This window comes from Heloderma suspectum, chromosome 5 (assembly GCF_057233095.1).
Source record: "Heloderma suspectum isolate Gila_16-S chromosome 5, 16-S_ref, whole genome shotgun sequence".
NCBI classification, from domain to species: domain Eukaryota; kingdom Metazoa; phylum Chordata; class Lepidosauria; order Squamata; family Helodermatidae; genus Heloderma; species Heloderma suspectum.
The window spans coordinates 144753639-144766047 of NC_139462.1; the positions used below are offsets into that span (position 1 = coordinate 144753639).

General features: G+C 45.8%; 1 protein-coding gene across 5 annotated transcripts in view; it reads right to left on the bottom strand.

The window, feature by feature from the left end:
- The window catches only part of ADCY1 (adenylate cyclase 1), a 221259-nt gene that overhangs the window by 72403 nt on the left and 136447 nt on the right, over positions 1 to 12409 (bottom strand). For all 5 annotated transcript variants that reach the window (XM_084857746.1, XM_084857743.1, XM_084857742.1 and 2 more), the window contains one exon: positions 2661 to 2788. In XM_084857746.1, the coding sequence (XP_084713872.1) occupies positions 2661 to 2788 (128 nt within the window). The remainder of the gene's footprint in view (positions 1 to 2660; positions 2789 to 12409) is intronic.

A 12409-nucleotide genomic window follows, 5' to 3' on the forward strand; every position in this document is an offset into this window, starting at 1 on the left:
TTTCTGATTTTTAAATGGCTGGAATTCCCTTACCCAGATTTTCCTTTCATCCCTTAAACACAACAGAAAAAAACCATTATAGCTTTAGATAGTTTTATCTTTCATATTCAGAAGACATCTAACATTTTTGTAAGCAAATTCTGCATTTAAGTTTTGGGAACTGAATTCCATGTTCTTGAAGAATATGCAGCCATTTCAACTCATTCTATTTTACTTGGCTTTTGACCAGAAATGAACAGTGGGTCAGAAAGCATTTACAGATGATTTCTGCTCAGAAAACCCCCACACTGGAGTCTCTTGAAATGACATTTCTCTAAGCAGATTCCTTCACAGAATTCATTTCATTTTCAAGCTGACTGGCAACTATGCAGCCAGATAACATTCCAGTGGAGCAATTCAACATTGCACTAGGTGGCTCTAGTCACCTCCGTTCAGATTGTGCTGAAGAAGTACACTCCTTTTCAAAGACAGCATACAGCGTGCATGCAATCAACCCACTGACAGGCAGTCAAACTATATCACTTGCTTGTTTATCTTCTACCTGACACTCATTTACTCATGTTTTCTTCTGTCATAAATCTCCCTGTTGGCTAATGCAAATTTATCTTAGACTGCAATGACAACTGACAACAAACTCAAGTGCTGGTATCAAAGGAAAATTGCTGAAACCATCTTATTATGTTTAATTTTAACCTGTCATGCAACTGAGCAAACATGCCTCAACAATGCAACATTGCAAAGGATTGTTTTCAAGCAAATATTTAAATGGACATCACTTTTGGAAGGCCTTAATTTCTAGGGACTCAGATTCATATCAATTATCTCTCTCTCTCTATGCTAGAACTATCCGATAATTTTGCAGGTGACAAAGCAGCTCTTTGCCACACCATGAATGTCTATCTGGGTGCCCAAGATAGACGAAGGCCGTTGCTCAGGACCACAAGTTTCTCTAGGCCAGCAGCATGCATATTACTCCTTAGCGCGAGACTGAAGGGCAGGCCAGCAAGCTGGCCCTTATAAGCTTCTGATGCCTCCTTCTAGCCCATGAGCAACACTTGTCCCTGCCCCCTCAAAGCAATAAACTAACACACACACATTTAGGAGATGGAGGGAGCTCTCCCGGTCGAAGCATCCAGCTTGGGAAACAAATTGCAAAGAGCGGCTTCAACATTCCAACTCCTGGGAGGGGGCTCCCAGCTCTTCTGTGAGAATCAAGGCAGCACACCCTTATCTCTTTAATTGGGCAATGGCCTAGTAGTGTCCAAATGCTGACATATAGAGCTGTAATTGCTCGGAACCAATTAAGGCCTTGTATAGAAGGCCTGCTAACTTAACTATAAAACTGCTGGTCAAGCTAAATTACACATGTCTACTACCAGCACCTAAGAACTCTGTGAAGTCCACAGTTTTGTTCACTAACCAACTCACTACAGGGCCCAATCCTGGGGTCTCTCAGGGGAATAATAGGGCTTTGGATCCAGTAGATCCAATGGTACCTCCAACATGCCCCCCACACATCCTATTTTGGGGGCTATCACCAGCGGTACATCTACATTCACAGAGCTTTCTCAGGATGTGCCAAGGGTGCCTGTAGCAGATGTGTCCCCTGCTAGTGGAGCTCCTTTCTGCCAATACTGGGGCAATCCTGCCCCATTCTAACTGCCCTTAGCTGTCCGAGGGGAATTAGGATTGCACTGATAGGCAACAAGCTTAGGGAGCTTACTTATTGGGGTTTATTATGAAAATTCCACATTCAGTGGACAGCACTAGGACAAGGAAAAAAGATGGGGGGGGGGATACCTTTCTCCAGCATGCATTCTGGAAACAAAAGAGAAAACCATCTCAACAGACATCAAGGAACATTTTACTATGGAGAAATGCTGCCGCCATTTCAGGCACTCAGATTAAGTAAACCCCTCCCTGCACAGCAGGAACAATGCTGGAGGTTACAACGGGGCTGGGGGCAAGGGCTGGAAACAGGGCGTAGCATACAGAAAGAAGAACTCTTGCAAGCCTTCCCAAAGTACCTCCCACCCCCACCAAAAAAATCTCGAATGCAAGCCCCCACGAACATCTGTACCATTTACCCATTCCTATATCTCCAGTGCTGCCCATTGCATACTTCCCCCTGGTTTCATATTGGTGGGTAGACTTGTAGCAGTTTCATTATAAAATAAACATTTGGAAGCTTTTTACTCACTCAGCACCCACTACTGTGGAAATGATAATGCAGGCAGGCCTGCACAACTTGTGACCCACAAAGCTGAATGCAGACCATGTATGGTGGCCTTCCAGATGCTTAAACACTTTTGACCCAGTTTTTGCAGTCACAGGCAGACTGCAAAGGCGGAGATGAAGTCCCTGGTGGGCTGCATTTCACTTGGTGGATTATAAAGTCTGCATGCCTATGACAATGAGAGCATCCTGCAGTTTTCCTCCCTTGCCGCTATTCATGGGTTTGTGTCAGAAGGTGATTAAATGGATGGGGAACTCTGCTTAAAACACACTGTGCTAAAAAAAAAAAAAATCTTACAGCATAAACAGGGTGAGAAGAAATGCTCAAATGAGCACAGTGACAGTGAACAGCTGATTACATGGCCATTGCATGAGAAGGAGTGATAACGTTTCCCATGAGGCATGCAAGCATGTGGAGAACTTACGTGATGGTGTCAATCATATCCAATCCCATTTCGACGCAGCAGTGGGCATGATCTGTTTTGGGCTGGGTCAGTCCTGATACACAGTAGTAACAGTCCCCTAGGATTTTTATCCTTCTGCAATGGTTTTCCTTTAATTAAAAGGAAAAAGAGAGAGGGTGAGGGAGGTAAAAGCAGTTTTACTGTGGAAATATAGGTTCCTATATATCTGCATAATAACATGTTTTCCAATACCATTACTACAGCTATGATACAACCAACCTCCTCTTCTATGCAGCCTTTAGTTTTACACTTGCCCTCAATTCCTACTAAAACTGCCAGCCTGATACTAAATATATTTACCTTGAAGTATGAGCACATAGGACTAAAATATAAGCTTAGGTATGTGTACCTGCATTTGCGCATATCCCTATATTTCTTGCCACTCACTTTCCCCTCTCCTCTCACTGTCCCCCCCCTTTGGTTGAAATTCAAATTGTAAGCTCCTTGGCCCAAGGCACATATGTGTGAGACCCTTGACCACTGCCAGATTTTTGAGCTGGGAGGTCAATTCCATCCCCCTGCCATTTTTTTTTTTTGGCAAGGGTAGGAGATTTCTATCATTTTTTATGAATATAGGTAACAACAACAACACAATTCCACTGTACATAGTAATACAACATGAAGATTAATTGCATTTCTGGCAAGGATTTTCAAAAGATAGTTACACTCATTTTTTCATTAATAGTCAGTGCTTCTCAGGGCCAGTTCTCATGACTGTCCCTGACATGGCGGACACTAGCTGCTGATGCCATGTATAGATCATGGTTCCTGTGTACCAACTTTAGCATGTGAAACCCATCTTCTCAGCGAGGACTGTCCGTGTCAGGCCTTCCAGTGATGTTGTCTGCACCAGCCTATGGCCTCCATGTGACTGCCTTGGCAAATGGCAGCTTGGTAGCCACAAGTTAGCACAAGAGTGTCTACTCTGAGAACTGGGCTTGACTCACATTTTATCTTACTATTGATCTGTTTTAAGAGCTTTGCAAACTGTAATCTGTAACTGCAGTGTCATGGAGTTGGAGCTGGTTCCAGTTTGAAGAGGTGTAAATTTCCCTGCTGCAACATACAGCTCTTCAAAAACGCATATGGCCAGATGGTGCATGAATAAGAGATTTATACTGTAGGCAGAGCCTCCTAGTTGCCTTGAGCACAGCCTCCTATATCCCACTTATCTTCCTTGCCATGTGCCTCGCTTTTCTCTTCCTTGTCCACTCTCTCAGATTTATACGGATGGGGAGGATGGGGACCTTGTTTGCATTTTGTGCAATATCATAAACCCTTTTCCCTTAAAGAAGAATTGTCTTGCTAGGATTTCCTCCCTCCCACAATGTCCAGCAACAAACTGGTCCAGTATGAAATTGCTACCTACTCAGTTGGTTCCAGGGGGGGAAAAATGAGAGGAGCTCATCAGGATGTCAACAAGCAATTAGACTACTGAACATTTCAAGAGGGACAAGAAAGTAGTAAGCTCTCAAATTTGGGGAGTTTAAATTAGTGAATGTATATTCTTTTAATGGAGTTGTTGGGCAAGTGCTACCACATGAATATCAGAAAGTCTGAAAGCCTCTTGATGGCCCTTTAAGAACAGAGCAGGATAAGCCATGCCTTAGGACAAGCTTTGCCCTTCACCAATGTGAAGTGAGCTGACAGGTCAACAAAGTGTCCAAGTAACAACTGACGTCACTCAGTCAGCACATCTGTGCAGCTTCAGGGACTTTTTCAGCACATTTGTGGAGCTTCAGGGACTTTTTCAGCACATCTGTGCAGCTTCAATGACTTTCGTTTGGACTAGTGTACACTCTCATGGTTACAGGAGCACACAAGAAGAAAGTGAAGAGAGACAGTGATGTAAAACTGGGGGATGTTCAAATGGCCACAAAGGAACAGGATTTAAACAAGAACCTGATGAGGTTGATGCCCATAACCTGTGAATTAAGCAAATAAGCTGAAATTCCAGAGAAAAGAAACATGTATGTATGTGTTTAAGGATGAGATTCACAGGAGGAGGAAGGGACTCAAAAGAACTAAAGATGTCTCAGTAAACTGGCCCTGACCAGGACTGTGTCTCCACGACAATGGAAGGAGAAGCGAATGAAAGAGTACCAGATTTTTTTTTTAAAGGAATCAGCTTTGCTGGTCTTTGGTCCATGCAGGGCTCCATGAGCAAGTGCTCCATACCAGTAAGAATTGCTTCACAGAATATACTCCCTGGTGGTGGAGTGAATGTCATCTGACTGGCATAGGCTGCTCAATCAATAAGAGAGTCTCCCCCCCTCATTCTCCTTTCCCCTGGAATTCCAGATGCACCTACATTTCAGGAGCAAGCCTCATTGATCACAATGGGAGTTACTTCTGAATAGACACACATATACCTGTGCTGGGACAGAGGAGGGGAACACAGGGATGGGAGACCAGCCTGCTTTCTAACTGTAGGGTCTTTATAACAAAGGTGTGAAGTAGTTATTTCCTAAGTCAATAAACCAAGCCACGGAGAATCACCAGTTTGGTAAAATGCTTTACAGGCTTCAGGGAATCAGTGTTTTCAAATCTGTATTTCAAGGGGGATCTCTGTAAATTCTGATGTGCACAAGCCTCACTGAGAACAATCGGAGTTACTTCTGAGTAGACACTAATTGGTTTGTGCTGGGAAACACAGGGGACAGGAAACACCCCTTGACCAGGGTCAAGGCACACCCCTGGGCAGGGCTAGCATACCTCAGGTAAATACGGGGGTTGGGGCACACAACAGCTATACCACGGAGAACCCGACTTGAGGAAAAGAATTGGACTTTAAGAAGTCTCAGGAAATCCAGTTTTTCTCTGATAAGCTCCGGGGTGGCTGCTGGATGGCCACGACGTCATGTATCCCTAACGACCACAACACACAGCCAGCTAGGAGTAAATTGCTGGTGGAGATACCCTGCGGCTTTGATTTCCAAAATACTGTAATTGCACTGGCATGGACAATTATCTAACTCCACCTTCTGTCCAATTTAAATTATCAGGACGCTGGGCACACAAATTCTTGTTGTACAAGTTAGCTGGATGTACATCCCATTGTAGACAAAAGACAGCATTGGCATTCAAGCGGGATTCCAATTTATGCCTGAAGTGACTAAAAGCAGTATCTGACAGCACATTCCCATACATGTGTACTTAGAAGTAAGTCCTGCTAAGTTCAGTTGGGCTTACTCCCAGGTAAGGAAATATAGGATTGCAAGCTGTGACACTCAATTAGTTTTGTGAATATCTAAGACTGTGGAAAATTGACAGAAATAGAGGGACTGGCTTTGCACATCCCTGCTCAGAACACCTTTGGATGTGTATTTAGTTTATTTACTAAGATGGCCTGCATTTTGTTTGGTTATTTGGTATGCCAGTTACTCTGGACAACAGGATTCACCCTTTGGCAAATGTAAACCAGCAACTTGACTATAAGGAAGGGGAATGGGCACACACCCTTTTGGGAAGGTAGAGACAACTGTCTGTTATTAATTTAGTGTAAGTGGCTGAGAGTAACTCATTGTGCTAAAAGAGCTCTACTGTTGTGATGTCATGTTTACAGTAGGGAGGGTGCAAAAGATCACTAAATGTGCCTTGGCTCCATGCTCTGACTCCAGTCCAGAGTGAAGGCAAAAGATGCTCATGGCAACGGTACAAGAAAAACACACTTTAAAAGTCAAATGCGGAGACAACAGTTGCAAAGGCTGCCTTTCTCAGAAGAACTAATGCAAATATTCCCCAGTTTGAAGGTTCAGTTGTCCTTCTGGGGTCTTGCCCAAAAAGAAGAAACTGAGAAAAATATTACACTGTTGTTCCAGCTGTTCTGAAGAACTTATCAATTTGTGAGAAGTCACGTGAAGTTGGCTTTCATAAGTACTGAGATTCCTCAGTTTACAACAGTGAATTTGTTTCTTTCACCTTTGGATTCTATATTTAATGGTCTAATATGCATATTTGTAAGTGCAAAAAAAAAGCATAAAGAGTACTTCCAGATGAGGCTTTTATTGTGCAATTGCCCTGCCTCATTCACAGAATTTTACAGGGGTTCCAGATGATATCGTCTGCAATTTGTAACCCTCCCATGTTTTTCTACCCCATGTTCCATCTTTTCCTTGCGAGAAAAAAAAAATGGCCAAGGTGCAACCACACAATACTTTTTAGACTGGTATTGTTAGGAGCCCTCCCTCTGGAAGCAGCCCAGGATGTTGACTCAGTATCCCTGGCAACATGGCCGATGGCCCTAACTCCCTGTGCCACCAGGGCAGCTTTCAGGCAGACAGAACTAGGGATGGCGGAGAATTTCTCCCCGAAACTTCGGGGGGCCGAGCGCCAACGTGTTCGGCCCCCCGAACAAGTTTCGGGGAGAAATCCTCCAACCCCCCCCGCCCCCGCACCCCCCCAGGACAGGACTTACCTTCGCCGAATGTCCCTCCCGGCGGCGGGTCCGGCCGGCGGTTCGGCGGGTGTTCGAGCGGGGCGGGAGTGGCAGCTGGTCTTTTGACCGGCTGCCGCCGCCGCCATTACAATAAAAGAAAAGAAAAAACACGCCCCCTGATAGGCTACGTGACGATTAACGTAGCCTATCATGGCTAGATTTGCAAAGTCAGCTGTGATAGGCTCCGTCAGTCATCATGTAGCCTATCACGGGTGACTTAAAAAAAAAAAAAAAAGCGCGTACAGATAATGGCGGCCCCCATAGGGAGCCGCCATTCCCGTTCCTTATTTGGTCGCTGTAGTCTATGTAAACATTTACGTAGACTACAGCGACCAAATAAGGAATGCGAATGGCGGCTCCCTATGGGGGCCGCCATTAGCGTATGCACTTTTTTTTTCTTTAAGTCACCCGTGATAGGCTACGTGACGATTGACGTAGCCTATCATGGCTGACTTTGCAGATCTAGCCGTGATAGGCTACGTTAATCATCACGTAGCCTATCAGGGGGCGTTTTTTTTTTTTTTAAACTTTCGCATTCGCGGCCAGGCGAGGCGGGAAGCCTCCCCCCCCCGGCCTGAACTTCGCGGGGGGAGCAGCGAAGCGCCTCCCCCCCACCGCGAACATCCTTCGAGGACAGGTAAGGGACTTTCGTCCACCCCTAGACAGAACTGCTGGTCTAATTGCTGTTGCTCTACAGATGGCCAGAGGTTACTGAAGCTTTACTTCAAACTCAGCAATGTCAGCTGAGGAACCAGTAAAGTCCAATTTGGCAGCCTTTGGATTCCCAGAAAGGGAGGGAGGGAAATGAAGACCACCTCAGAGCCTGTTCCAGCTGGACTGCCTCTCCCTTCTCCCACAGGGCTTTCTACCATCAACTGCCCTGTGGGAAGGAACTGAATGAGTTATGTTTTAATACTGTTTATTGTAATTTTATTAATGTATCTTAACATTACTTGTTGGCTGTCTTGGAAGGATTTATATTCGGAAAGGTGGGATATACATACATAAGTTATGTAACTGTTGTCTGGGGCCTGCTCCCTCAGTCTGAGCAACTTTGTCCCTCAGGGTAGGTTGAGTTGCTACAGACTCCCTGGAAGTCATTCCTGAGCCTTCTGAACAACTGGCCTGCTTTCAGGCCCCAGCCCCAGCAGTATTGACGCTGAGCAAAATAATCAAAGCAGATTTAAACTCTGATGAAGTTATATCCTACCAAGCTGCAATTTCAGTTAAGCCATGCCTGCAGAATTTGTGATCCACCAAGCCAAATATGGCAGACTACCAGAGCTTGATAAACCTCCTGTTTACACTGTCTGCCTAGAACTGCAAAATTGTGTGTGTGTGTGTGTGTGTGTGTGTGTAGCACTTGGCAGGCCAAAATATATTTATATTCATTTTATTTAAAATATTTTTATCTCTCATTTTCTTCCAGCAGATAACATCAATTTAAAAACAAATGACACTAAAAACAGCATAACAAAAGAGTATCACCAGCATCATTAACAATAAAATACTAAAAACTAATAAACAAGAAGAGGAGCAACAGCTGTTTACATTCTGCCAAAAACACTCTCTAAAATAATATAGTTTTAACTTGTTGCCTAAAATCTATCAGCAAGAAAGACAGGCAAACCTCCATTGGTAGAGAGTTCCATAGTTTAGGCAACAATATTCAGAAGACCCCATCTTGCTTGAACCACCTTCTAGGATTGCCCTTAGTCCTACATTATACAGGACTGTCCTCTGTTTAAAGGGCTGTCCAGTCCAAACCGGAGTTAAACATAACCATAAGAAGTGAGAACTGGGCTTGTAGAGTTGTCCATCAACAATGAGCACTGGAGAGCAGATGGAGCAGAAAGGAACACAGGCCACCTTGTCTTCCCCACTATGGTGAGATGCATTTTATTTCTATTTGAATTACAGTAATTATTTCTAAATTTGCTTCTATAAATATATATGAGCAAACACAACATTTAATCAAATTTACTTTTGTACTCTTTTTTGATGTTGCATTTCCTCTTTTCTTGGCAATGTTTAAGTGGCTACTCTAGCCCCCTACAGCATCTCAGTTGTTAGGGAAACATGAACCAAGGCTTCTGAAAACCATTTCAGTTAACAGGCAGGTTTGTATGGAGAAGGCTCTCCTTGAGTCATCCTTGCCCTGGATCACCTATATGGGCTAGGGTGGCCATGTGTCCTGTTTTACAGAAGACAGTCCTCTATTTGGACAGCTGCCAGAGGACTCTCCTCTACTTTCAAGGTGTCCTCTGTTTGATGGGCTGTCCAGTCCAATTCTGGTTTAAAAATAACAAACTCTCACAAAGAAAAGCTGGGCCTTGAAGTTGCCCATCAACAGCACCTGGACAGAAGCCTGAGCAAGGCACATGGGTCACCTGATCATAATTTTCCACCCAACGGTGAGAGAAAATTTTATGCAAATAAATGTTATATTTTGTCCTCTTTTTTGGTGAGGCATGTCCTCTGTTTTGGTGATTCACAACTGGCCACCCTATACATGGCTGGTATGTGACTGGCTTCATGGGCCACAAGTTGTATAGGCCTCATTTAAGAATAGACAAAGGCTATATCTGTACATGGATCAGAATGAGCTGGAAGAATAAACAGTGTGAAGGTTTGAGGCCTACAGAGGGAAGGAAAAGAAAAAGGTCAGGCCTAGACGCCTGGAGTTTTTTTGTTGGGAAGGGGTATCCCTGAGAAGAGTAGTTTCATTTCCCCGGTTAAGTTTCACTTCTTTAGATTTGAAACAGTACTTTCAGTTTTGAGGGAGGAGGGTATATAAAGAGAACGAGAGAGCCAGTAAGAGCAGGGTTGGGGGGACTAGAGCCTGAAGAGAGAGCAGGGAAAAGCAGCCTGGAGAAGTCTAAGTACAGCTAGGGTAAAGGAACTTGCATTTTGCAACTTTTATTTTCTCTTAATGCCTTTTGTATCACTCAATCCATTGTGTAAATACCTTTAGTTGTGATTTGCTAGCTATAAATTTACCAGTAAACTGTTGTGGTTAAACCCTGTGTCTAGAGTGTCAATCATCCCATGCCTACAGCCTAAACCCCATGTTATTGGAAAAGGGAAGGTAAAAGAAGGAATGTGGGACTCCTAAGGAGGCAAGAGATCCTTAAGGAGTTGCTCAGGGGATCCAGGTCATAAGGGGAACCCTGACAAACAGCAACATTTTGTATGGTAGTTGGGGATTACAACTGTGGAACCCCCACCCCCCACCATGTAAAAGCTCCTGCAAGTGGAAAACTAGTTTATTAGCAGCAGAGGATCAAGCCAGCCCCTTTGCCTGCTGCACTATTTTTTCTATTTGCAGGGAGTGTTTTAACTAGGGATGTCAGAGAATTTTGCCACAAATCTTGGGGAGGCCGAATGCCAGAGCATTCGGCCCCCCAAAATCGGTGGCAAAACGGTCTGCCCCCTCGCCCCCCCCCGGGACGGGACTTACCTTGGGCGAATCCTCCTGGCGGTGGCAGCTCTGGTGGTGGTTCGGCGGCAGCGGCTGCGGCGGACGGTCTTCCAACCGGCTGTCGCCGCCGCCATTTCCAAGTTTAAAAAAAACAACAACAAAAAATCGTGATAGGCTACGTAAATGTTTACATAGCCTATCACGGCTGAGTAAAAAAAACAAAAAAACAAACCGCGTGTACGCAAATGGTGCCCAACCGTACGTGCGGTTTTTTGTTTTTACTCAGCCGTGATAGGCTACATAAACATTTACGTAGCCTATCACGGCTGACTGCAGGGACGCAAATGGCCGCTGCCATTTGCGCACCCGGCCAGCCAGGATTCGGGGGGGGAGGGACGGAGCGCCTCCCCCCCGGCCAGAATTTCGGGGGGGAGGGACAGAGTGCCCCCCCGGCCAGAATTTCGGGGGGAACGACGGAGCGCCTCCCCCCCACCGCGAATCAATTTCGTGAGAAGGTAAGTCACTTTCGTACATCCCTACTTTTAACATAGCAAAAGTTAAAAAAAAAATTCACCTCCACCCAGTGGTACAGCTGGGGCTTGATCTTGGGTCCAAAGTCCTGGAACCTGGTGCCCAAGGAGCACCCACATGACCACCCAGAGAGCAGCAGGTGATGAGGGTAGCAGAAACAAAGTCCATTTTATTCCTGTATTGTTTATAGCAGAGCTTTTTAAACTGTGTGCCGCGACACATTAGTGTGTCGGCGGCAGTGTGTAGGCGTGTCGCGTGAAATGCAGAAAATTGTGTGGAAGGGCACCACGGAGCACCCTTACTCGTGTTTGCTTCCCTTGGCCCCTCCCCCAGAACTTCCTAAAGCAGCTAATGTTAAAGCAGCTAAGGCTTAGCTGCTTTAACATTAGCTGCTTTAGGATCATGTGGCGTCTTGACGTAGGACACACGTGATTGGCGGTGTTGGAGCGGTACAGCGAGGTAGCGGCGCGGGGCAAAGAGAGGGGAGGGGAGGCGCCACCCTGGGAGCAGAGCTTGGCTGACGCCAGCGTGGAGAAGTGGCAGCGGCCACCAGCCCTGTGAGATTTCGAGCGCGCCCTTCACGGACTTCTGCATCGTGCTCCTGTGCGGCCAAGCCAGAGTAGCGCGCGGGTGGAAATGCCGCCTGGGACTGGGACTGCACCAAGTGGGCCATCCGCCATCTTGGCCAGTCGGAACGGAGCTCAGTGGTAGGGGTGCACGAAATCCACTTACCTGGTCTCGCAGCTTGTTTCGCGGTGGGGGGGAGGTGCTTCGCTGCTCTCCCCGAAGTTCAGGCCGGGGGGGGGAGGCTTCCCTCCTTGCCCGGCCGAAATTCAGGCCGGGGAGGAGGCGCCTCGCCTCGCCCGGCCACGAAATAAAAAGTAAAAAAAAACACAAAAAAACGCCCCCGTGATAGGCTATGTGACGATTAACGTAGCCTATCACGGCTAGATCTGCAAAGTCAGTCGTGATAGGCTACGTTAATCGTCACGTTGCCTATCACGGGTGACTTAAAAAAAAAAAACCGTGTACGCAAATGGTGGCCCCCATAGGGAGCCGCCATTCGCGTTCCTTATTTGGTAAATCTTTACGTAGACTACGTAAATCTTTATGTAGACTACGGTGAAAATAAGGGCAACGCAAATAGCGTTGCCCTTATTTTCGCCGTAGTCTATGTAATCTTTACGTAGACTACAGCGACCAAATAAGGAACGTGTATGGCGGCTTCCTATGGGGGCTGCCATTAGCCGTACGCGCTTTTTTTTTTTTAAGTCACCCGTGATAGGCTACGTGACGATTAACGTAGCCTATCACGACTGA